Genomic DNA, 24,161 nt, shown 5'->3' with positions numbered 1-24,161 from the left:
AGCCTTTAAATTAACTGGGTTAAATCTTTTAAGTGTAGATCTAAACGTTTCAGCATCACAGCCTTTTTCAGCAATAAAAAATGTTTACACAATAATAAAAACATTGTAAATTGTCTCCTTTCGTCTGCATCTCAGTTGTAGACCTACATCCCTATTCCCTGGGGCTCTTCAGAGATATCCTTTTAAGGGTTTTCCCCAAGTGGGCCCAGGGATGACAACTTTCAAACCGGTGAACCTTTGAATAAACACCGTTTCACGGAACCCATATCACATCTATCATACACCCTCTCTCTTTCTCTATCCTAATCCACACATTTGCATATCCTGTTGTTGTAAAACCAGAAACTCACTCAATGTTTAACTTTGGTATCACAAGGTAAGACGAAGGCGGCGCCTCTAGAATTGTTACAAAACACACCAGGCAAAAGACGGAGAAAAGCGCGCGCTCACACTCACACGCTTACGCGCACACACACAAGTGCACACTTACAGGTGATGTCATTGCGCACTCTAGTGGCCACATGGTTACCCTGGAGGTCCAATGCGCTGCAGAGTTTAGCTCCAACCCTGATCACACTTACCTACCTGTTATTCTCTAATGATCCTGAAGACCTTGATTAGCATGCTCAGGTGTGTTTGATTAGGGTAAGAGCTAAACTCTGCAGGAAAATGGACCTCGAGGTCCAGATTTGATGATCCCTGCACTATAACATCATTCTTTAATAGTTCACTTGATATTTGAACTTGACATGCACCTACAGTGCATGATTTGCACCAAACGAGGGCGACAAAAATCACTTTTTACTCCAGTGATTATTTTTCTCAGGGTCAATTTGTGTGTGGTACATCTTCTAAACGTCCGTAATATATTTTTACTCTTAAAAATACTGTAAGTTAAATGACATATGTGACCCTGCAACACAAAACCAGTCATAAGGGTCATTTAAAAAAAAAAAAAATATATATATATATATCTTTTTGTTGGTTTGTTATAGGACAGTATTTTTTTATACAACTATTTGAAAATCTAAAGTCTGAGGGTGCAAAAAAATATATATATACTGTCAAAATGAAGTTCTTAGCAATGCATGTTATTAATAATAATAAAAAAAGATTTGATGTATTTATAGTGGGAAATTTACAAATTATCTTCATGGAACAGTCTCTTTACTTAATATCCTAATGATTTTTGGCATAAAAGAAAAATCGATCATTTTGACCCATACAATGTATTTTTGACTATTGCTACAAATATACCCGTGTTACTGGTTTTGTGGTCCAGGGTCACATATGCTAAGTCTTGTCTGAATAAATATGCCGGTGTGGTTTTATCCAGATATCCATCTTTTTTCTTGAAAGCGGAAGTCTCGTCTGCTTCATAAAGCTTCACGAAAAAAGTATTTCCATTTCCGCTTTTGGTGTTTTTAGTCAAATTAACTCTCAGCCTAACCATGCGCACATATTTATTTTTAGTTGTATTTAAAAAAAATCTCAGTTTAATTATTTCAGTCGATATTTTATGACCCCATTTTAACTTTAGTTAACTGGATTTTTTGTTTGTGATATAGTTTGCCAAACATTCTGATTTAAAACATTTCTGATTGTGGTGTTTGAAACCAACACAAATTACACATGACTGGACTTAAGTTCTGTAAATCTGTAAACTCAGGCACTTATGTGGGGGAGAGTGAGGTAAAATTAGTCATTTTTTACTTATTTGGTCCTCAAGATAAAGGAAATGAGGCAGAAGTACAGTCTTAAGTAATTTCAGGATGTTACCCATCATTTTAAATTACCAGAGGGCATCTATGACAAAGGGTTCTAAAATGATGGCTTCTTATAAAAAAATTGACCTGAGTCAGTAAGATGAACCATCTGGGTGAAAACCGATCATCTGACCAAATGTGATTCAAACGATATTTTACATTTAATAATCAAATTTAGTTTTACAAACAGTCATATTTCTTTTCTTAAAGCTTAAACAAAAACAACCAATCAAATAAAATTTAATTTTCAATCTTTAAGTGTTTGCTTTTCTGAAACAATATGTTAAACGCCAAAGTTTTAACCTTCCCAAAAACAGATAAACAGAGAGTTTGTTAAGTAAAATTAAATAAACACTGAAAAAGAATGAAGGAATAAATGTCACTGAAACTAATAAATATTTTAGTCAAAAGACTCTTGGCATGGAAGCTTTTCTGCAATGTCGAACAGACCATTAGGGACTACAGGTGGGATGATGTACATGATTATAATGTGATAAAAAGCATCTTTTGGTTCTCAGAGAAGGATTTAGTGCACTTGTACACTGTCCCTATCAAATAAACTATAAATATGATATAAATATATAAATATGATAAACTAAAACAGGTTGCATAATATCACATTAAAATACCAGTTTATACTTCAGAGATTGTACTTAATTTCAGTGTCTCATGGTGGGGCAAGTTAAAGTGCTGGCTCAACTTACCCCACAGCATTTGGCTCACTTTGCCCCATAGCTGGCATTTTGAAAAATGCTTACCAAGTCAGGCTAATATTTTAAGTTGCCAAATCACCTATATGCATCATACATTTTTAGACCTGGATAAATTTGTTTTGATGTAACAACCATTACATCTATTATGCTAATATATTACTTTAACAAGCCAAAAAAAAAAAAAAAAACAGTAAATGTGCACCTTCCACTTTTCCCATGTGTTTCTCCTTTTCACAGGTTGGCAGAAATAATGTGTGATTCCAAAATACATGGTCACATGACAGTAAATGTGTACAGTTGCCAAGATACAAGGGGTGGCTCAACTTACCCCATTATCCCCTATAATCAGTGCAATATCTCCAAAAAATAAACACACAAACAAACTACGGAGTCCATTAAATCTCATTTATTGAAATATAAATCTTTTCAATGTACATGGACATTATGCATATTATAGCGAAAGAATAACATCTGTTAAAGGGAATAACTACCTACAATTACACATATTGTACCATAGAATATACTTCATAACTCTCCATTGCTTCCGCTCGTCCTGCACAACAAGAACATTCACTCCATTGTGTCTTTAGAAATCATTTCCCTTCCTTTTTCACCACAGACAAATTTTGAACATCTACACACACACACACACACATACACACAAAAGCAGAATAAAGAAAAGCTAAAATAGCATTTAAAAAAAAGAGTTTTAAAAAGTGCAACAGTTTTAATATATATTTATATCTCCTCTCGACATGCCCGTGAACCAGACCACAGTAGAGGGTGAAGACGGGGGGCAGGCAGTGATATGCTGAAGTCCTGATATACAATGATACACATTTACAATGAACAGTGATGTATAACATCAAAGTAAAAAAAAAATCTAAATGACGTGTCACTAAGATGCTTCAAGACTACAGGATTTGGCTATGTGTAAATCTACACCTTGGTTTTCAATTGCTTTGCTCTAGGGAGGTCACAGAAATCTTCACAAGCAGCAAACTACCACGTCTGTCAGGGCATGACTATCTCCATTATCTTATTTGGTATAATGCTCACATATAAAATTCAATTAACAGGAAGGTAGGAGCTGAGGAATCTGAGGAAACAGAAAAAGGTACCGACTTTTCAACATGAGCAAGTAATTTCACTGAATCACAAAGTCTTGCATTGGAGTACATTCTTTAAACTATGGTCATGAAATAAGCCATTGAATCATTTTTTTTACAAAAGCATAGCTAATGCCTCTAGATACAATTGGTAAAAACTTTGGCCTGACTTAAAGATGTTATAAATAGTGTCTTATCAGCATCTTATAAAGGTTGAAGTCACAAAAATACATGCGACTCACAGGTCAAAACACAGTTGCCATTTACTTCATTTAGGACTACATAAGTTCTCCCTACCCAGCCCAGTATTCACAAATAATATATCCACACTATCCAAACAAAAGCGATCCAGTACAAAAATAAAATTCAAACTGCCACACTTATTGAGACATCAACAATATATGATCAGTTACATAAAACCTCTATGTGCTGTTTAGTTGGTGGACCAGATCCTGTGAAATTGTGGGAGTGAAGGGAAAAAACAGTGGCCATGTTGACTCAGTTGTGCTGGTTTCTAAATGTCTATAGTGGTTTTTGTAGCTCAGTTGGATTGATTGTAAAAGGTAGCAGTTGTCAAACCACTCAGGTCATTGATATGAGTATAAATGACATGCTTATATTGCTGATCGGAATGCCCGTCAAAATAACCCTGCTGAAAAAAACAGCATATGCTGGTTAGGTATTTTTTGGTGCTGGGATGCTGGGATGCTGGTTTTAGCTGGTTTATGCCGGTCCTTTGCTGGTTTATGTAGGTCCTTTGCTGGTTTATGCTGGTTCTTAGCTGGTCTATGCTGGTCATGTTGGTCATAGACCAGCTAAGAACCAGCATAAACAAGCAAAGGACCAACATAAACCAGCAAAGGACCAGCATAAACCAGCTAAAACCAGCATCCCAGCACCAAAAAATATTCAGCAGGGAAAGTCCATACAATCCACTCAAACACATACAGAAATGATATACAAAACAAATATGTCTTCCACTTGCCCTCCTCATTGGTCTTAGCTCCATTAGAGTCACTTACTGAGGCTCATCAAGAGCGCTCATAGAGTCCTGTGGTGCACTGCTCATTCCTCCAGACCTTTAGAGGGCGATGTCTATTCCGAAAACTATCAATGACATTCACGCATCAAAGTTTGTTCGATTTTCTTCTTTCTGAAGGCTCCAAGAAAGTGTAGTGAGGAAAATATGGCAAAAAGCCGCAGAGAGACAACTTGGAATGACTCTGAGGAATGTTTGTCTGTAGATGTCTCTCTCACTCTTTGCATCTTTTCTCTCACAGGAAACTGTCCTCCACCAGGTCTCCTGAGTCTAAACACATCTCGTCCAGCAAGGTGATGTCCTCCAGGGTCTCTCCCTCACGCTTCGTCATGGAGCTGCTAGAGCCTGTCTCTATTGCGCTTTCATCCGACGTCTGAGAGCTACAGAGAAAGGACAGGATAGTTCAGTAAAGCCTCAATGAACAGGACTTTTAAGTATAAATGCAATACTGAAAACATTTCAACTTGAAATTGTACATAAGATTTTAATGTTGTTTAAAGAAGTTAAAAGAAGAAAATTGTGAAATATTTTTACTATTTTAAAATAAGTGCTTTATATTTTAATATATTTTAAAATGTAATTTATTCCTGTGATCAAAGCTACATTTTCACCATCAGTCTTTAGTGTCACATGATCCTCCAGAAATCATACTAATATGCCGATTTTCTGTTCAAGAAACATTTTTTAGTATTATTATCAATATTTAAAAAAGGATTCTGTGATGAACAGAAAGATCTAAAGATCAGCATTTATCTGAAATAAAAAGCTTTTGTAACATTATACACTATACCATTCAAAAGCTTGGAGTCAGTGCAATTTTTTAAAGGGGAAAGATTTTATAGAATTTAGCACTTTTATTTAGCAAGGATGTTTTAAAATTAATCAAAAGGGATAAGACATTTATAATGTTACAAAGAATTTCTATTTCAGACCAATGTTGTCCAGAAACTGGGGGGGTCTACATATATTTTCAACATAAAAATAATAATAAAAGTTTTTTTTTTTTTTTTTACACAGCAAACCTGAATATTAGAATTATTTCTTAAGGATCAGCTTTGAAATCAAAGGAATAAATTACATTTTAAAATATATTAAAATATAAAACTGTTATTTTAATAAGTCAAAATATTTCAGAATAGCACTGCTTGTGCTGTATTTAGCTGTCTTTTTAAAAAATTGAATCTTTTCAAATTGAATATGTCAAATTTTGGGGCTGTAAGATTTGGTAATTTGTTTGAAAGAAGTCTCAGAATCTCTTATGCTAACCAGCGCTGCATTTATTCAATCAAAAATACAGTAGAAATAGTTATGCTGCTTAATATTTTTGTGAAAAGCACAAAACTTTTTCCAAGATTCTTTGATAAATAAAAACTTAAAGGGATAGTTCACCCAAAAAAAATCAATTCTGTCATTAATTGCTAACTCTCATGTCATTTAAAACCTGTAAATCCTCTGATTATCTTCAAAACACAAATTAAGATTTTTTGGATGAAATCCAAGAGCTTACTGACTCTGCTCAGTTTATTGACACGTCAATTTTAGAATGCCATTGCATGATTAAGACATGAGAGCAACAGTCAACTGCATTCATGTTTACATAGAATAAACAATGTAAAATCAGCACACACAAATAAAACACTTATGAAGAACTACTACTGTATTTATGATATTTCATGTCTGCATCATGGTGACAGGCTGAAAGCTGCAGTTCATTGTTTTTACAGTACATTTATAATTAATAATCTACTGATGTTAGACCTTCAGTCATTCTGAATTTGAATTACCTTGAGATTTTTTAAAGTATTTTCCTTGTATTACTCCTGAACATATCATTTGTATAAGACAAGTTTGTACAAGACGTACTTGTAGTTCATGCATATGTTCTGCAAAGATATTTGTTTAACATTTACATCATATTGGCAAGTTTGTGTGCAGTGCACTTGGAATAGAATTTTCTTTAACTAGAGGGTTAATAAAGAAAAAGTTACTGAAATCATGTTGTAGATACATTTTCAAATTGACTAATTAAAAATCATTAAAAAGAAATCGAGAATCAGGCAAATGTTCTGAAAAAAAATCGAGATTTTAATTTTTTGCCATATCGCCTAACCCTATCAGTGGTACTACGAGAATACTTTTTGTGTGCAAAGGAAGCTAAAACAATGACTTTATTCAACAATTTCTTCTCTTCCTTGTCAGCCTTCGATGCATATTCACAAGATTTCTCGGATTTCATCAAAAATATCTTAATTTGTGTTCCGAAGATGAACAAAGGTCTAGAACAAAGGTTTAGAATGACACAATTATTCAAAATGCTTATGAATAATCATCCTAACACGCCAGAGTGAAAATGTGATGTAATATGTGGGCTACCTGTGACGGTTCCTCTTGCTATAGTCTTCATTCGACAGCGGGTCGAGGTCCGGCAGAGGAATGATGTACCCGCTGTCAGAGCTGAGTCTCTGTTCGTCAAAGCCGCTCTCACGGTCCTTCATTTTGCCCTGATTCTTGTAGAGCACGCCCATGTAGGCATCATCATTGTCAATGCACTGCACCCGAGTCACAGCGGGGTGATCACTCTTCAGGAAGTCATGATTCACGCGTTCGTAGCACTGCAGGCCAAAAGAAATATACATACAATATGAAAAACTATGAATATATAACATTCAATTACAGTGGTTTGAAAAAGTGTTGGTCTCCTTCCTGATTTTCTTTTTCTTTTTTTGCATGTTTGGCAAACTTTAATGGAAGGGCCACACTTAGCAGCAACAACTGCAATCAAGCGTTTGCGATAACTTGCAATGAGTCTGTTACAGCGCTGTGCAGGAATTTTGGCCCACTCATCTTGGCACAAATGTTGTAATTCAGCCACATTGGAGGGTTTTCGAGCATGAACCGCATTTTTAAGGTCATGCCACAGCATCTCAATAGGATTTAGGTCAGGACTTTGACTAGGCCACTCCAAAGTCTTCATTTTGTTTTTCTTCAGCCATTCAGAGGTGGATTTGCTGGTGTGTTTTTGATCATTATCTTGCTGCAGAACCCAAGTTGCCTTCAGCTTGAGGTCACGAACAAATGGCCGGATATTGTCCTTCAGGATTTTTTGGTAGACAGCGGAATTCATGGTTCCATTTATCACAGCAAGTCTTCCAGGTCCAGAAGCAGCAAAACAGCCCCAGACCATCACACTACCACCACCATATTTTACTGTTGATATGTTCTTTTTCTGAAATGCTACTTTTACGCCAGATGTAATGGGACACACACCTTCCAAAAAGTTAAACTTTTGTCTCGTCAGTCCACAGAGTATTTTCCCAAAAGTTTTGGGGATCATCAAGATGTGTTCTGGCAAAACTGAGATGAGCCTTTACAGGTATGTTCTTTTTGCTCAACAGTGGTTTTTGTCTTGCCATGCAGCCCATTTTTGCCCAGTCTCTTTCTTATGGCAGAGTCATGAACACTGACCTTAAATGAGGCAAGAGAGGCCTGCAGTTCTTTAGATATTGTTGTGGAGTCTTTTGTGACCTCTTGGGTGAGTCGTCGCTGCGCTCTTGGGGTAATTTTGGTCGACCGGCCACTCACTGTTCCATGTTTTCGCCATTTGTGGATAGTGGCTCTCTGTGGTTCGCTGGAAAGCTTTAGAAATGGCTTTATAATCTTTTCCATACTGATAGATCTCAATTACTTTCTTTCTCATTTGATTAATATTTAATATTTGTTTAATGATCAGAAACATTAAAGTGTGACAAACATGCAAAAAAATAAAAAAATCATTAAGGGCGCCAACACTTTTTCACACCACTATGTATGTATGTGCTAAATCATATAAATTAATCATTTAATATTTAAAACAAAAAGAGTATTACAGCATGTGCAATAACAATAAAACAAACCAGAAAAAGAGTTTTTGAATAGGCTTTACGTGACAAAGATTGTAGCTGTAAATGAAACACTTATCTCAAATTAAGCTTGCAATTCACTGTTCTAATTCATTGTACTAAAGGAAATGAGGGAGAAATTGAATCATTTCTGGTAGTTGTAAATAGCACTTCAACACCACCATAAACACGGCTCAACGTTGAAGTTCTGCCCCATTTCTGCGAGCGTTCTGTGGTTACTTGAGGGCTTACTGGCCCATTTACGAACCGCATTTGCCACCACACCCCAGCCCAAGGTGCTATAACAGGAGCTAGCTATTCCCTCTGCCATGTGACTCTGGGAAACAAAGTTTTGAAGTACCACGTGTGGTGTCTGTTTAATAGAGCAATTATGGCTAGCTGGCGGACGCTAACTGTATGCTCCTGGTCATTAGCACTGCTGGGTTGTGCCTTGCTGGGGTGTAAGCCAGCTGGAGCGCTGCTGTGCTAATCTCTGTTAGCGGTCTGGCAGCGTTGGCAAAGATGACATACACGTAGCCGAGGCCTCAAAGCCAAGATTGAGGCACTGTATTTAAGCTAAAGGAAGTGGGAAGCCATTTCCACCATACTTTTATATGGGCCATTTATTAGGGCATGGCGGGCTATTTTATTATAACTTAGAAAAATATAGTTTAGTCACTATTTGTCATTATAATTTTATATTATAGTTTTCAATTTCAGTTTCAGGAGTATAAGTAGAGGGAGTATAAGCAGCATTTATTTAATTTCTTAAATTTTATTTTATTAAATTATTTTTGAAAATTACTTATTTAGAATTTCATTTTAAGATATTTATTTTTGTTTTTAATTTAATTTTTTTTTATTATTGTGATGTCATCTATGATCTATTTAAGATGTATTTGCTCCTAAACTTCACAAAAAACTTTTTTTTTAATAAATATCAGTCAGATCCTTTCTAAAAAATACATTGATTAGATGCTTTTGTAGTGCACTTTATAGTTTTTTGTGCTTTTAATTTGTGCCATTTTTTCCCCAAATCCATTTTTGTTATTTTAGATAACATACTATTTTATATACAATAAGAATACGTTAAAATATTTGTGAAATTACGTTGTAATTATAGCACAAGATTTATTGACCCCTAAACATACAGAAAGCTATTTTAGCTATTAAAGTTTTTTTTTTTATCATAAATAATATTTTTTGTGGTACAGATTAATTACTACATCAGATTTTAAGTTTTTTGTTCATATTTTAGTGCACATTTGTGACCCTGGACCACAAAACCTAAGTAGCAATAGCCAAAAATACATTGTATGGGTCAAAATTATTGATTTTTCTTTTATGTCAAAAATCATTAGGATATTAAGTAAAGATCATATTCCATAAAGATATTTAGTAAATTTCCTACCATAAATATATCAAAACATAATTTTTTATTAGTGATATGCATTGCTAAGAATTTCATTTGGACAACTTTAAAGGTGATTTTTTTAATATTTAGATTTTTTTGCACCTTCAGATTGTATCTCAGCCGAATATTGTCCTATCCTAACAAACCATACATCAATGGAAGGCTTATTTATTCAGTTTCAGATGACAAAAATAATTTGCTCCCCCAAAAAACTGAAACCATTTGTGAGTGATAAACAGAGAAAGAAAGAACTGAGAAACTTGAAATTGTGTATTTATGTTGCAGGCTTACCCTCTTATATCCTGAGGGCAGCAAAGAGGCCACCGTATCACTCAGGTTGTGGAAAGATGGTCTCTTTTCTGGTTCGCTGTTCCAACACTTCATCATAATCTCGTAGCTGCACATAGACAAACAACAACACACTGTTTAGACATCTGCTCCAACTGAAGCCAACCACAGTGAAACAGTCATGCAAAGTTTGTAATGGAACATACACATCACTGGAAGCCTGCTCGGGTTTCGCCATTCGGTATCCACTCTTGATCTTGTTGTAGAAGCTGGAATCCACAACCATACCTGGATAAGGAGTCCCTCCTAGAAAAAAACCCATTACATATTGTATTTTTATTAACTATGTACTAAATTAAATGTGTTGAAAACACTGTAAAGTTTAGAGATAATCATACCAAGCGAGAAGATCTCCCATAATAAGATGCCGTAAGACCAGACGTCACTGAGTGTAGTGTACAAGTTATCAAAGATACTCTCAGGAGCCATCCATTTTACTGGAAGGAAGGTCTGTGTGTAAAAGACAAAAATAAGTATTAAAAGATGATCGTTCCAGCTCTTCTTTCCAAAAAAGGTTATGTTAAAACATTGCAAATACCTATAATCAAAGACGAATAATCAAGAACACCACATTAGGACTGAGACAAGCACTCACGCTTCCTTTGGAGACGTAGTTGTTATCATGCATGATGTCTCTGGCCAGCCCAAAGTCACAGATCTTCACTATCTTGCCTTGAGACAGCAGGACATTACGTGCAGCCAAGTCTCTGTGCACACACTGTGAGAAACAGACGAGAGAACTAAACGAGTGAGCGTGTGTTACAGAGACATTCAGTTCAGTTAAAGTGGGTTGTATTATATAGATTATTTATTTGAGATATTATTTCATTTTCACATCTCCAGGAACCTTCTAGAATCTGCTTAAGTAAGCCCTGGTTGGAAATCATAGCTGTAACTGTCTGTTCATGCTCTATTCCCTTTCATCAGCGCTCAATCCCACCCTCGATTTTCTTCAAGGGTGGTCTGGAAAGTCCACTTTTGTAAAATGAGATTTAGTAAACCCTCTGCTACCAAATTTTAAACAGAAAAAGTCTAATTAATGCTTGTTGTAACATAACATGAAACAACATAATTTCCAATGCTTGGCCTATTTCCTGAGAGGTTTTATTTAACCAAGCAAGTTCTGCAAACCCTCAGTCCTATGAATTTTAACCAGACCGCCACAGCACATACTGTACAAGCCAGCATTTTCTCAAATATAGAAACCTGCCATCAGATCACCTCCTCCGCACAGACTTCCTAAATCACTTTAATGTTATGTGTCAGTTCAAAAGTGTTTCGATGCAAGTGTTTATAGACAAACTGACAGAGGTGGTTTATCCTGCACAAACAGATTTAACTTACATTCTTAGAGGCCAAGAACTCCATCCCTCGAGCCACCTGATAGGTGAAACTGAGGAGATCCATTGTCGTCAGGCCTTCATTGGTGTCATCTGAGAGAAGGTTCTCAACTTCACTATCTGTTGTTCACAAAAAGACATTTTGAATTAGCATTGCATGCTGAAAATGATTGTGTGTGTGTGTTTGTGTGTAGAGTCTGAGGAATGGCAGGCAGATGAATGCATTACGACGTTTGTGCTGCAATTACCCTCTGTAATTGTAGGGTGCACAGACTGCAGTGACATGGGTGGACCTCTGCTATCACTAGCTAAACATCAGTGTGTGTGTGTGTGTGTGTGTGTGTGTGTGTGTGTGTGTGTCCTATAATGACCGGCCAAGCCAAACCAGACCACAGCATGCCAAACCGACATGAGTATGTGGAGCAAGCAAAGGACAGATCGAAATATAAAGTGCTGAAGGGAAAAATCAGGAGGATTAAGAATGAGAAAACAGGAAAGGGAATGAGGTAGAGCATGTGATTTAAGGACAGTTCGCCCCAAAATAAAAAAAATCTGTCATCATTTCTTCACCTTCATTTAATTCCAAACCCATTTGACTTTCTTTTTTTCCATTAACCAAGGAAAAAATAGTTTTTCATGCTCTTTTCAATGCAATTACAAACCTGTAGCTTTTGAATTAAAAATCGTGACATGAGCTTTAGCTCTGCTTGACAAAAGTTAATGATTTGGGAATGAATGATACTTTTCAGTGAATCACTTGATCGGACTAATGCTGTACAGTCTGTTCCTTGTACAAAGCAGTTGTATGGCTTCAGAAGACTTGTAATACAGCACAAAAGCCAGCCTTAATTATACGTTTATGGTCCTTTTACATTAATTTTAAAGCTTGAAAGCTTTAGTGCTTCATTGTACTGGACAGAAAAGAGCGATCAGCGCATTCTTCAAAATACCTGATTTTGTGTTAGGATATTATGTATTTAAGAGTATTCTGTCATGACAACTCTTAGAAGATTTTAGAATGGTAATGATATGACAATGTTAATGTATTAGGTTTTGGTGGAATATATCTGCTACATTGTTGAATTACTGCTGCAAAGCAAGTACAGGAACTTGCTACTGCCAATACATAAGCAGATACAGTGCTAGGAGTATTTAAGACATAATGCTGCTGCACAAATAGCATATATAAAAACCCATAGCAGATCTATACAGGTGGAGCTGGGGAGGCGGAGGGTTTCAAAGAAATGTGAATATCATCAGTGTGCATTAACGACCCATCAGTCCACGCCACCAGAATTTCGCATTTCTCTTACCGTTGAACTGTCTGTGAGAGGGAGGATGGTCATAGTCTGATCTCTGGATGGGGGAGTATTTTGAAGCTTCGTTCATTTCCAGCATGGGGACGTATTGCATGGTGTCTGCTTGCTTCATGTCCATATAATCACCTTTCCCCTCGAAAGACAGGATGACGTAGCTGTACACATATACATATAGAAATAATTATATCATGCTGTGTAAGGTCACTCTAGCCAAATGAACACTCACACTGTCTGTATTGTCAGTCATGCTAATAAATCATCAGATCGTGTGTCAAAGACTGACACAAAAGAGAAGATATTGTTGAATAAAGTCATTGTTGTTTTCTTTGTGGACAAAAAATATTCTCATAGCTTCATAAAATTATGGTTGAACCACTGATGTCACATGGACTATTTTAGCAATGTCCTTACTACCTTTCTGGGCCCTAAACGTCGTAATTTTGTTGCTGTCTATGTAGGGTGAGAAAGCTCTTGAGATTTATCAAAAATATCTTAATTTGTGTTCCGAAGATGAACAAAGGGTTTACAGCCTTTCCTTGCCTGTTGTCTCTCATAAATTACTTCACTTACCCAATTAGACTGAAATCCTGCCAATCTCAGTCTTCAATCAGTTTAAAGAGCAAGATAAACATTTCTTAACATCATGTTTTGACCTAAAATGGCATTTTTACGATTCATTTTAATTAATTCAGATCGTTTGTGTGGGTGTGCGTGTTGGCTGACCTCCTGCTACTCTCATCGGCTGGGTTGATGCCAAAGATGTCTAGATCTTTCTTGCCCTTTTCTGTGTGCCGGCTGAGAAACCCATCTCTGTTCTTATGCAGGTAATTCACCAGGTCTCCATAGAAACAATACTCTGTGATAATGTAGATTGGTCCTGAGAGACAAAAAGAGAAAGTGTGAGAGCAGTGTTAATAAAACTGGTCTAATCTTATCAGAGACTTGTAAAATGTCTAAAAGCAGGAGGTTAAAGTTCTACATTGCACTTAACTCTGCCTGTTAAAACACCACACTATAAACACCCATGAACCAAGAAGACACCACCCTAGAGACCAAGTGTTTGTGTTTGTGCATTTTCACCTGATTTGGTGCACGCTCCCAGAAGGTTGACAATGTTTAGGTGAGGGCCCAGGTGGGTCATAATTTTCAGCTCTGACATCAAAGCCTGTTTCTCACTGGAGCGTGCTGTCGCTGAGGAAGCAATCATATTAACCACTTTAATACACTCTTGAAAATAAAGCTTCCAAAAGGGAACTGCCATCATATATTTTATACAAGCAACTTCTAGTTAAACTTCAGTTAACTTACGTTTAAGCATTTTGACAGCCACTTTCATCACGGGTTGAGAGCGACTGAGTCCATAGGCAGTGCCTTCCACCACTTTCCCAAAAGCACCTGAGCCCAGGACACGACCTGCAACAGAAACAAACACATAAACACAAACTTGAAATCATTTGCATAGCCAGAGGATGCCACTGAAACATTATCTAGTCTAAAAAAAGCATGCAAAGTCAAAGCACTTTCTGTAACTTTCAGTATTACCGCAGTGGTTTCCTGTTAGTAAAAGAACATACTTGATGTTTGAGTTAAAAACCTCAATCAGTCTGTATAGTCACCACACAAAGCTCCTAAATATGATCTGTGCAGTAGATTGTGATGATGTCATATTAGGATGGGCTATCAAGACGACCACAATCCTATCAAGGACACAACCACGATAAAGTGTAACTTAAAGATGGTTAAACCACACAGAATCCACAGGACAGGGTCGTGGTCGACTGATTCACTACAGCTGTGACTTACCCAGTACAAGTGAATCCCGAGGGAACTCCCAGCGGGAGTCATATGGAAGCTGCATGGGGTCGACATAGATGTACTCGTGACCGTCCGGACTGACCGATTCAATCACACGCCATCTGATCTCATAACGTGGTTTCTGCAAGAGATGCACAAGGAGAGACTAATTCTCATTTGGTCAGTAACAGAGCTTTCAGATAGTGGAGAACGGTCAGGCTGTTGCTCAGGCTGAGAGGAGAGAGGTGCCATTCACACACAAGCAATATGATAGATGTTCAATCAACAATTTCATTTCAGCCTTCACAGATGCTAACTTGACTGTGCTTATGCATTATGTATATTAATGCTTGTGTATGAGTGACTACAAGTCTGAATGCGACAGAGTAAATTTAGTGATTTGTGAATGTGTGTGAGTGAGTGATTGAATATGTAAGAGAATGGATGAGTGAGTGAGTGAGTGAGTGAGTGAGTGAATGATTGATTGAATATATAAGAGTGAGTGAGTGAGTGATTAAGTTTAAGTAAGTAAGTGAGTAAGTGAGTGAATACGTAAGAGAGTGGGTTGGTGGGTGGGCGAGTGAGTGATTGATTACATAAAGAGTGGATGACTGAGTGAGAGAGTGAATTTAGTGATTTGTGAATGTGTGTGTGAGTGAGTGATTGAATATGTAAGAGAATGGATGAGTGAGTGAGTGAGTGAGTGAGTGAGTGAGTGAATGATTGAACATATAAGAGTGAGTGAGTGAGTGATTAAGTTTAAGTAAGTAAGTGAGTAAGTGAGTGAATACGTAAAAGAGTGGGTGGGTGAATGAGTGATTGAATACATAAAGAGTGGATGACTGAGTGAGTGAGTGAGTGAGTGAGTGAGTGAGTTAGTCATTGAATATGTATGAGTGAGTGATTGTATACATAAGAGGGAGTGTAATAGTGAGTGAGTGATTTAATACATAAAAGAGTGGGTGATTGAGTGAGTGAGTGAGTGAGTGAGTGAGTGAGTTAGTAATTAAATATGTATGAGTGAGTGAATACATAAGAGGGAGTGTAATAGTGAGTTGAGTGGCTGAGTGAGTTAGTAAGTCATTGAATATGTAGAAGAGTGGGTGAGTGAATGATTGAATACGTATGAAAGTGGGTGATTGAGTGAGTGAGTTAGTGATTGAATATGTAAGAGAGTGGTTGAGTGAGTGAGTTTGAGTGAGTGTGTGTGTGTGTGTGTGTGTGTCTGTGTGAGTGAGTGAGTGATTATGTTAGAGAGTGGGTGAGTGAGTGAGTGAGTGAATGATTGATTGAATATGTAAGAAACTGAGTGATTGAATGAGTGATTGAATATGTAAGAAAGTTAGTGAGTGAGTGAATACGTAAGAGAGTGGTTGAGAAAGTGAGTGTATGAGGGAGTGAGTGAATGATTGAATATGTGAGTGATTGAATACATAAAAGAGTGAATGAGTGAATGATTGAATATGAGAGTGGGTAAGTGAATGATTGAGTGAGTGAGTGAGTGAGTGATTGAAAATGTAAGCAAGAGAGTGAGTGAATGATTGAATAAGAGAGAGTGAATGATTGAATACATAAGAGAGTGGGTGAGTGAGTGAATGACTGAATACATAGAGTGGATATGTGAGTGAGTTAGTGAGTGAGTGATTGAAAACATAAGCGAGTGAGTGAGTGATTGAATACGTAAGAGTGAGTGAGTAGGTGAGTGAGTGAATGTATGAATCATAAAGGTAGTGGGTGAGTGAGTGATTAAATACATAAGAGAGTGGGTGAGTGAGTGTATAACTGAATACGTAAAAGAGTGAGTGAGTGAGTGAGTGTGTGAGTGAATGAATGACTAAATTAAAATACTAAAAAGTTTTGTAATGTTTTTAAAATAAGGCTGTATTTATTTGATAATACTGTAAAAACAGTAACATTGTAAAACATTACAATCTAAAGCAACTGCTTTCTTATTTAATATATTTCAAAAAGTAATTTATGTGATGACAAAGCTGAATATTTACCAGCCATTTCTCAATTCATTAGTGTCACATAATTCCTTCAGAAATAATTTGGTGCTCAAGAAAATTTTCTTATTATTATCCATGTTAAAAACTGTTGAGCTGCTTCTTTTTTTTTTTTTTTTAGAAAAAACAAATATTTTTGCTAATTCAGGATTCTTTGAGAAAAAGAACATTTAAAGGAACAGAATGTCTTGGGAACATTGAAACATTGAAACAGTGAAACTGTCACATTATAAATGTCCTTACTGTCACCTTTGCACAATTTAAAGTATTCGGTTCTTAGAATTTTTTTTACTTTTGATAAGTATGGATAAATGAACAAGTGTTAAAATGGGTAGGCAAGGTAGTGAGAAAATGTAAGTGAGTAAATGGTTGAATGGGTGAGTGATTGAGTAAATGTTAGTGAGTGAGTGAGTGAGTGAGTGAGTCAGTGTATACGAGTGAGTGAATGAGAGTAACTGAGTCAATGCATATGAGTGAGTGAGTGGATGAATGAGTAAGTACCTGTTTCCAGATAATGACCAGCACAATGAGTGAGATGATGACAATGACCAGCAGCACCAGAACAGCAGCAGCCACAGTGAGCTCCGAGTGCGGACCTAAACACACCAGCAGCAGCAGCAATGAGGAGGAGGAGGGTGGAGATATGGAAAGATATGGTGCAAAACTAAACTTTAACAACGGCCAAAACAAAGCTTGTCGTAATGAGCTACAGCTTAATTTACATCCCTAATAATGTCATCATAATAGTATAAATATTTTGAACTGCATCGCTCTCGTATGCTGTATTAATCAAGGTGCCCAGTGCGAGCAATTTATTTAAACGGTAACTTAGTGAAGCAAAACCCCTGCCAACAGAATCTAGTGTAAACACATATGGATTTGTTTCTAAAGACCATGGACGGTCCACCTGAGGAATCTATCACAGGAAAAAGACATGGGGAGCCTGACAAGACAGGCACGGCTTACAAAATGAGACTAACAGATGTAAAGACTACTAAGGTAGCAATTGCTAAATTTAAAGAACCATGATAATCACACAAAAGCACATAAATACAAAGATGTTTCCTTACAATGACTGAAACCACAACAAACAAAACCTAGCCTCAGTGCAGATCTACTGCCAGCAATTCATCCCTAAATAAACTGTACACCTGTGATTCAAATTAGTTTCAAATCAGCTTGAGACTTTGTTTACTTTGTCTACTCATGACAAACAGTGAACACTGAACACTGAAGAGACTTAGAACACTTGAAATGAATGGCCAGCTCAATAAAATCAACATAGTTGCTCTTAAAATTTAAAAAAGACGTCTCTGAGGAGACAAAAACAAGCTTCTTACCATTTGACACAAGTTTAACTTCCCGTGAAACAGCGCCCATCTCATTTCTGGCCAGACAGCGCACAGCAATTGTGCTCTCCAGATGATGGAAAATGATGTGACTCTCAATATGGTTGTCCACATCCATTTGCAGCTCCACTGTGATGTCCGTTGAGTTGATCGGAAGTGGCATCCACTGGGAGGAATCGTTGGCACAGCTGGTGGAAGGAAGAAAAGTGAGCTCAGCCTGATGTCATTATGGTGACTTTAATGTCTAGGGATGAGACTGTGTCATTTATTTTGAACTGATTTCATAAAAGGAAAGAGTGAGAAATTACAGAAAAGACAGAAATATAGAGATAATAACTATATGGTAGCAGAATGAAACTGTGAGCTTACTGTTTAATGTTTTTGCAGATATACCAGTCCACATCAGGCACAGGGGAGCCTCCAGCAGTGCAAACCACTTCCTGACCTGCAGCAGAGCTGTGGTGGATGTCCATCAAGTCCACAATCACAGGGGGAACTGTAAGAAGAGAAAGATGTTTACTTTTCCTGCCAAACACTCTCACTGGCCCCACTATTTATTTGACAACAAAAAGCAATTTATGCTTTTATTCAGCAAGGACACATTGATCAAAAGTGACAGTAAAGGCATTTATAATGTTACAAAAGATTTATAAGATACAAAAGTATTTCAAATAAATGCTCTGTTCTTTTGAACTTACAATTCATCAAAGAATCATGAAAAAAATGCATCATGCAATATGCATGCAATATTACAAAACTCTTTTCAATGAAGATGACAATAAGAAATGTTTCTTGAGCAGCAATTTTTTAAATGATTTCTGACTGGAGTAATGACTGCTGAAAATGTAGCTTTTGCATCACAGGAATACATTGCATTTTAAAATATATATTTTTTAATTTACATTTTTTTTAATTGCACAGTGGTTTACTATATTTTGATAAAAAAAATTACAGCATTAAAAACATCTTACTGACCCAAAACTTATATTTCCATTTCCATTACATTTAGCAGACGCTTCGATCGCTTTGGAAGCAATCAAAATTATTTATTTAGCCTAATGCAGTAAACGTATCAAGTTTTTTATTAATAAATATAATATAATATAATAAATAAAAAGAAATGAAAAGAAAACAAAGCTAGTGTTAGATGCCTAAAAACAAATAGACAGAATACAACAGAAACAGAGAGGCTAGTGATACTTTTTTTTTTTTAGAAAACAAGCAGTAAGTAAATGAATAGAGTATAAGTCTAAAAGGGCAAGTTTTTTTGAATAGAATTAGAAAAGCGGGTGCTAAAAACGTTTAGGTAAAAAAAAGTCAGATACATTAAAGTAAACATAAAGTTAAAGACATCAGGAAGATTTCCTAAATATATGAAAAATACATATTTTTTTATTTTTCGTGTAATGTTTTCTTTACCAAAAATATAATATACCACTATTTTTTTTTTTCATTTGAAACAATATAGTGCAACACATACAAACATAATGTATGATGACTTTATACACACACTTGTTATAAAATGATTATTTATTTATTTGATGCTTCCTTTTTTTCACATTTTTAACTACTATTTAATATAAAACCTGATTACAGATTTTTATTTTCTACACTTCTGGTCAGGACAGAACCAGCACTTATACTGTCTGCACATATAGCTACACACTGCTTGACAAAGATCCTCCAGTTGACAACAAGAAAAACCTAAACAAATGTATGTAAAGAGTGGTTAAGAAAGATATAGAGGTGCACCGAGATAAACAAACATCAAGCAGAGTGAAAAGCAAACACATGCAAATGTAGGTAAACAATGGTGTGACAAAAACAACCTGCAGGTACAGAAAAGAGAAAAGGTCCCACCTTTAACCTGAAGGTAGAAACTGTTGCTGGCAGTCTGGCTGCCTATATCTGCCCTGATAGTGTAGTTCCCACTGTCCTCCGCTTTAGCTCTGATCAGGGTCAACACCCCCTGGTAACTGAACAAACAACACAACAGCTTTAACTCAACACTTTTTTCTACTTAAGCACAAAAATAAAATGGTGAATATGTTAAAGGAGTAGTTCACTTTCAGAACAATAATTTACAGATAATGTACCCTCTTGTCATCCAAGATGTTAATGTCTTTCTTTCTTCAGTCATAATGAAATTATGTTTTTATGGATTTCTCTCCATATAATGGACTTCTATGGTGCCCCCTGAGTTTGAACTTTCAAAATGCAGCTTCAAAGGACTCTAATCGATCACAGCCAAGGAAAGAAGGCTCTTATCTAGTAAAACTATGGGTCATTTTTTTTAAATTACAATTTACAAACTTTTTAACCTCAAATGCTCGTCTTGTCTAGCTCGGCAATACGAGTGTTTGAGATTAAAAAGTATATAAGTTGTAAATGTTTTTAGAAAATAACCAATCGTTTCACTAGGTAAGACTCTTCTTCCTCGGCTGGGATCATTTAGAGCTCTTTGAAGCTGCATTTAAACTGCATTTTGGAAGTTCAGTTCGTGGGCACCATAGAAGTCCACTGTATGGAGAGAAATCCTGAAATATTTTCCTCAAAAAACACCATTTCTTTACGACTGAAGTAAGAAAGCCATGAACATCTTGAATGACAAGGGGGTGAGTACATTATCTGTACATTTTTGTTCTGAAAGTGAACTACTCCTTTAAAGGATAACTATTGCCAAAATGCAACCTGGGCTGTTTTTTTTTTTTTTTCTGTAAATGAGACAAACATATATCTAAAAGCATAATTACGATAAACGAGCCGTTTTTGAGATTGACTGTGATTTCGTTTTGTGGTCAATGGCCGGTAAATGGGAATATTAGGGGCATAAATTTGAGCGCATCAAAATCGATATTTTTACAACACTAAGAAGGCTCGACACACCATGACACTTTGCTCGAAGTATCGCCTGGGTCTCTACACATGAACTCGAGCATTGAGAACATTGTTTGTGTACACAGAGTTTACTAAAAAGAAAGTTTTTGAACAACTCACTTTCACTGTTTGAGTTTCTGCTCGCGGGCCGTCTTGCCAGTCTAGAGGTGTCGATCTCCGAATGCGAATGAATGGACTCCATAGGACGAAATATTAGGCTTATATGAGGCTCTTTTTACAACTAGAAGGTTAATATTGTTTTTCACTTGCAACAAAACAACGAATTAGCCGTGCATTTATATCGAAATATGCTTTAGGAGCTATCCATCTTTACTCTCCTCGCATTCTGAGATCGACACCTCTAGACTGGCAAGACGGCCGCGAGCGGAAACTTAAACAGTGAAAGTGAGTTGTTCAAAACTTTCTTTTTAGTAAACTCTGTATACACAAACAATGTTCTCAATGCTCGAGTTCATGTGTAGAGACCCAGGCGATACTTCGAGCAAAGTTTCATGGTGTGTCGAGCCTTCTTAGTGTTGTAAAAATATCGATTTTGATGCACTCAAATTTATGCCCTTAGTACTCTCATTCACCGGCCATTGACCACAAAACGAAATCACGGTCAATCTCAAAAACGGCACGTTTGTCGTAATTATGCTTTTAGATACAAGTTTGTCTCGTTTACAGGAAAAAAAACAGCCCAGGTTGCATTTTGGCAATAGTTATCCTTTAAGGCAAAGCTATTTTAGTCACCTGGTTTCATCGATTTTTAGGAGGGTGGTGGTGATCTCTGCAGTAACGTCTCCTAGGACCAAGCCGTCCTTTAACCATGTGACTTTAGGGGCAGGGAAAGACTGTATGTCCACCCTGAACTCTCGTACCTCATCCAGACTAGCAGTCTCCAATGGAGCAGTCACTGGATTTATGCTCACAAACTCACGATCTGCATATGAAAACCATAAGGGCAGATTAGGACTGCAAATGAATCACTCAGAACTGTGTGATTTTGCCATATGCATTAAAAATCATGGGTATTTTATTGTGTATTTTTCATCTCTGTACCATAGACTGTAATAGTGAGCTGTTTGGTTTGGCTCTCGTTGCTCATTATGTCAGTGATGGAGCAGGCGTAGACGCCGCTGTCTTTGGGTGAGGCATTAGCCACTGTCAGAGTATAATGGATCTCAAGATCTCGCTTATTCTCCTTTACGGTCTTTACTCCTCGATCCGCCTAAGAGAGAACGACAGAGGGAGAATTTAAATATATTTATTTTTAATGAGTTTAATATTGATTTTATTCACACGATGTGAAGCAAATTTGTTCTTTATTATTCTGTTTCTGCCTCACCAGTTTCCCAGGGTATTTCCAGTGGTCTTCCAGCATCTCACTGCCTCTGGTTACACAGTCAACAGTGATGGTCTCACCCACCAGCAGAGCTTTCTTCTCTGCTCGGAGCTCAACTTGCACATCAGACCCTCCTGAGGGAAAATATAATGAATGCAAGTTAAATAGGTTTTAATGCATTGCAGGGGAATTATTTAAATTCATTCTTTCATAAAACACATTTGTCTTTACAAGATCAGCACATCACATGCATTACAGTAGACACATGCAATAACAACATTACAATAAATAAGGTTTATTGTTTAATTTAGTTTAAAGACTCCTTAAAGATTTTTGCTCCTAAGTAAGTGGTCATTTTTCCTTAACAAAATAAAAATCTGAATAGAAAGATTAATTTCTTTGTTTCTGCATGTTTTAGTTGTTGCAAATCGTGAAACAAGTTTTTTTGTTGACTGACTTTGATGGCACATCTTCAGCACAGTTTGCAGAGCAGGCTGCAATATTAATAATATTACAATTTTTGGTCTCTTAGAAATGCACATTTGACAGTAGCTTGAGTTAGGATGAAGATTTTAGATCAATTTATGTTCATTACCAAAACCAGTAGCATCTGTAAAAATTGTAACAACCTTATTTTTATATTGAAATTGACCATTTATGACTAATTATGACTAATTTTTATTGTAAAAATAAAAAGATATTTGTATGAAAGCAGTCTAAAAACAAATGCACTATGGCTTAATCATATGGGTCATTTTTTAGAAACTGATGTATGATTTGTTTGCTTTCCACTGATGTATGATTTGTTAGGATAGAACAATATTTCCTGATATACAACTATTTGAATGTCTGAAATCTGTGGGTGTAAAAAAAATCGTAATATTGAGAAAATCGCCTTTAAAGTTGTCCGAAAGAAGTTCTTAGCAATTCATATTACCAATCAAATATTAAGTTTTGATATATTTATGGTTAGAAATTACCAAAATATCTTCATGGAACAAGATCTTTACTTAATATACTAATGATTTTTGACATAAAAGAAAAATAATAATTTTGACCCAAACAATGTATTTTTGGCTATTGCTACAAATATACCTGTGCTGCTTGAGACTGGTTTTAATAATATAGTAAAATTTGATATGAATATCCCATTAGGGTGTGTAAATAATAGCAGAATTAAAAAATTTTGGGTTAACTATCCTTTTAATATTTTTATTATAATTATTATTTTATTATAATTATTTTCTCTAAATAAGAAACTAAATCTGCAGTAAATGTCTTTATAAGTCAATCATTTGATTCGTTCAAACAGCTGATTCATTCAGGAATTAAATAAATGGCTCTCTTTATGAATGGGCTTTTGAATCATTGATTTACACAATTTGTTCAAAACGTGAATACATTCAAAAACTAAACACCACAATTTTGCTCTGCTTCAAAGGTAGCATGTTTTCTGCAAAATTGAGCAAAAACATAATATTGTGTTTAAAATATAACTCAATATCAACTTCTCATACTGAACTGTTGTATAAAAGCACATTTAAGGATGAAATCAGCATTTGTGTCATATTGCTCTTGCTGCCCATGTGATATGTAATATATAAATATGAGACAAAACACATATAGAGGCATTTTTTGTACTAATATCTTGAATTTTAGGGCATAAATGCATTTGTGGAGTTGTTGCCCTGCATCCTATTTGTCAACAGTCAACATTATGAAATATAAAATGACATTCAGGTCTGCGTTAACTTTATTTTACCGGTGTTAAAATATTTGAATCATGTTATGTTTCCATAACTAATTAAGTTAGCACATTAAACTGACAGCCCTAGTTAAAACTCATGTGTTTTTGAACTATTTG

General features: G+C 36.0%; 1 protein-coding gene across 1 annotated transcript in view; it reads right to left on the bottom strand.

Annotated features, from left to right (window-relative positions):
• Positions 1-2,870: 2,870 nt before the first annotated feature.
• The window catches only part of pdgfra (platelet-derived growth factor receptor, alpha polypeptide), a 32,335-nt gene continuing 11,044 nt past the window's right edge, over positions 2,871-24,161 (bottom strand). The window contains exons 11-29 of the mRNA XM_073816435.1: positions 22,301-22,431; positions 22,015-22,183; positions 21,706-21,895; positions 19,936-20,051; positions 18,445-18,571; positions 18,067-18,263; positions 17,228-17,322; positions 14,730-14,862; positions 14,235-14,339; positions 14,007-14,117; positions 13,650-13,803; positions 12,921-13,081; positions 11,612-11,727; positions 10,863-10,985; positions 10,606-10,717; positions 10,414-10,513; positions 10,211-10,316; positions 7,001-7,239; positions 2,871-5,007 (exon numbers count right to left, since the gene is read on the bottom strand). Coding sequence (XP_073672536.1) covers positions 4,863-5,007; positions 7,001-7,239; positions 10,211-10,316; positions 10,414-10,513; positions 10,606-10,717; positions 10,863-10,985; positions 11,612-11,727; positions 12,921-13,081; positions 13,650-13,803; positions 14,007-14,117; positions 14,235-14,339; positions 14,730-14,862; positions 17,228-17,322; positions 18,067-18,263; positions 18,445-18,571; positions 19,936-20,051; positions 21,706-21,895; positions 22,015-22,183; positions 22,301-22,431 — 2,630 coding nt within the window. The 3' untranslated portion in view covers positions 2,871-4,862. The remainder of the gene's footprint in view (positions 5,008-7,000; positions 7,240-10,210; positions 10,317-10,413; positions 10,514-10,605; positions 10,718-10,862; positions 10,986-11,611; positions 11,728-12,920; positions 13,082-13,649; positions 13,804-14,006; positions 14,118-14,234; positions 14,340-14,729; positions 14,863-17,227; positions 17,323-18,066; positions 18,264-18,444; positions 18,572-19,935; positions 20,052-21,705; positions 21,896-22,014; positions 22,184-22,300; positions 22,432-24,161) is intronic.

The sequence above is a fragment of the Garra rufa genome, chromosome 13 (assembly GCF_049309525.1).
Source record: "Garra rufa chromosome 13, GarRuf1.0, whole genome shotgun sequence".
In the NCBI taxonomy this organism is placed as follows: Eukaryota; Metazoa; Chordata; class Actinopteri; order Cypriniformes; family Cyprinidae; genus Garra; species Garra rufa.
The sequence above is the reverse complement of the archived record's forward strand: the minus strand, read 5'-3'. Positions and strand labels throughout refer to the sequence as shown.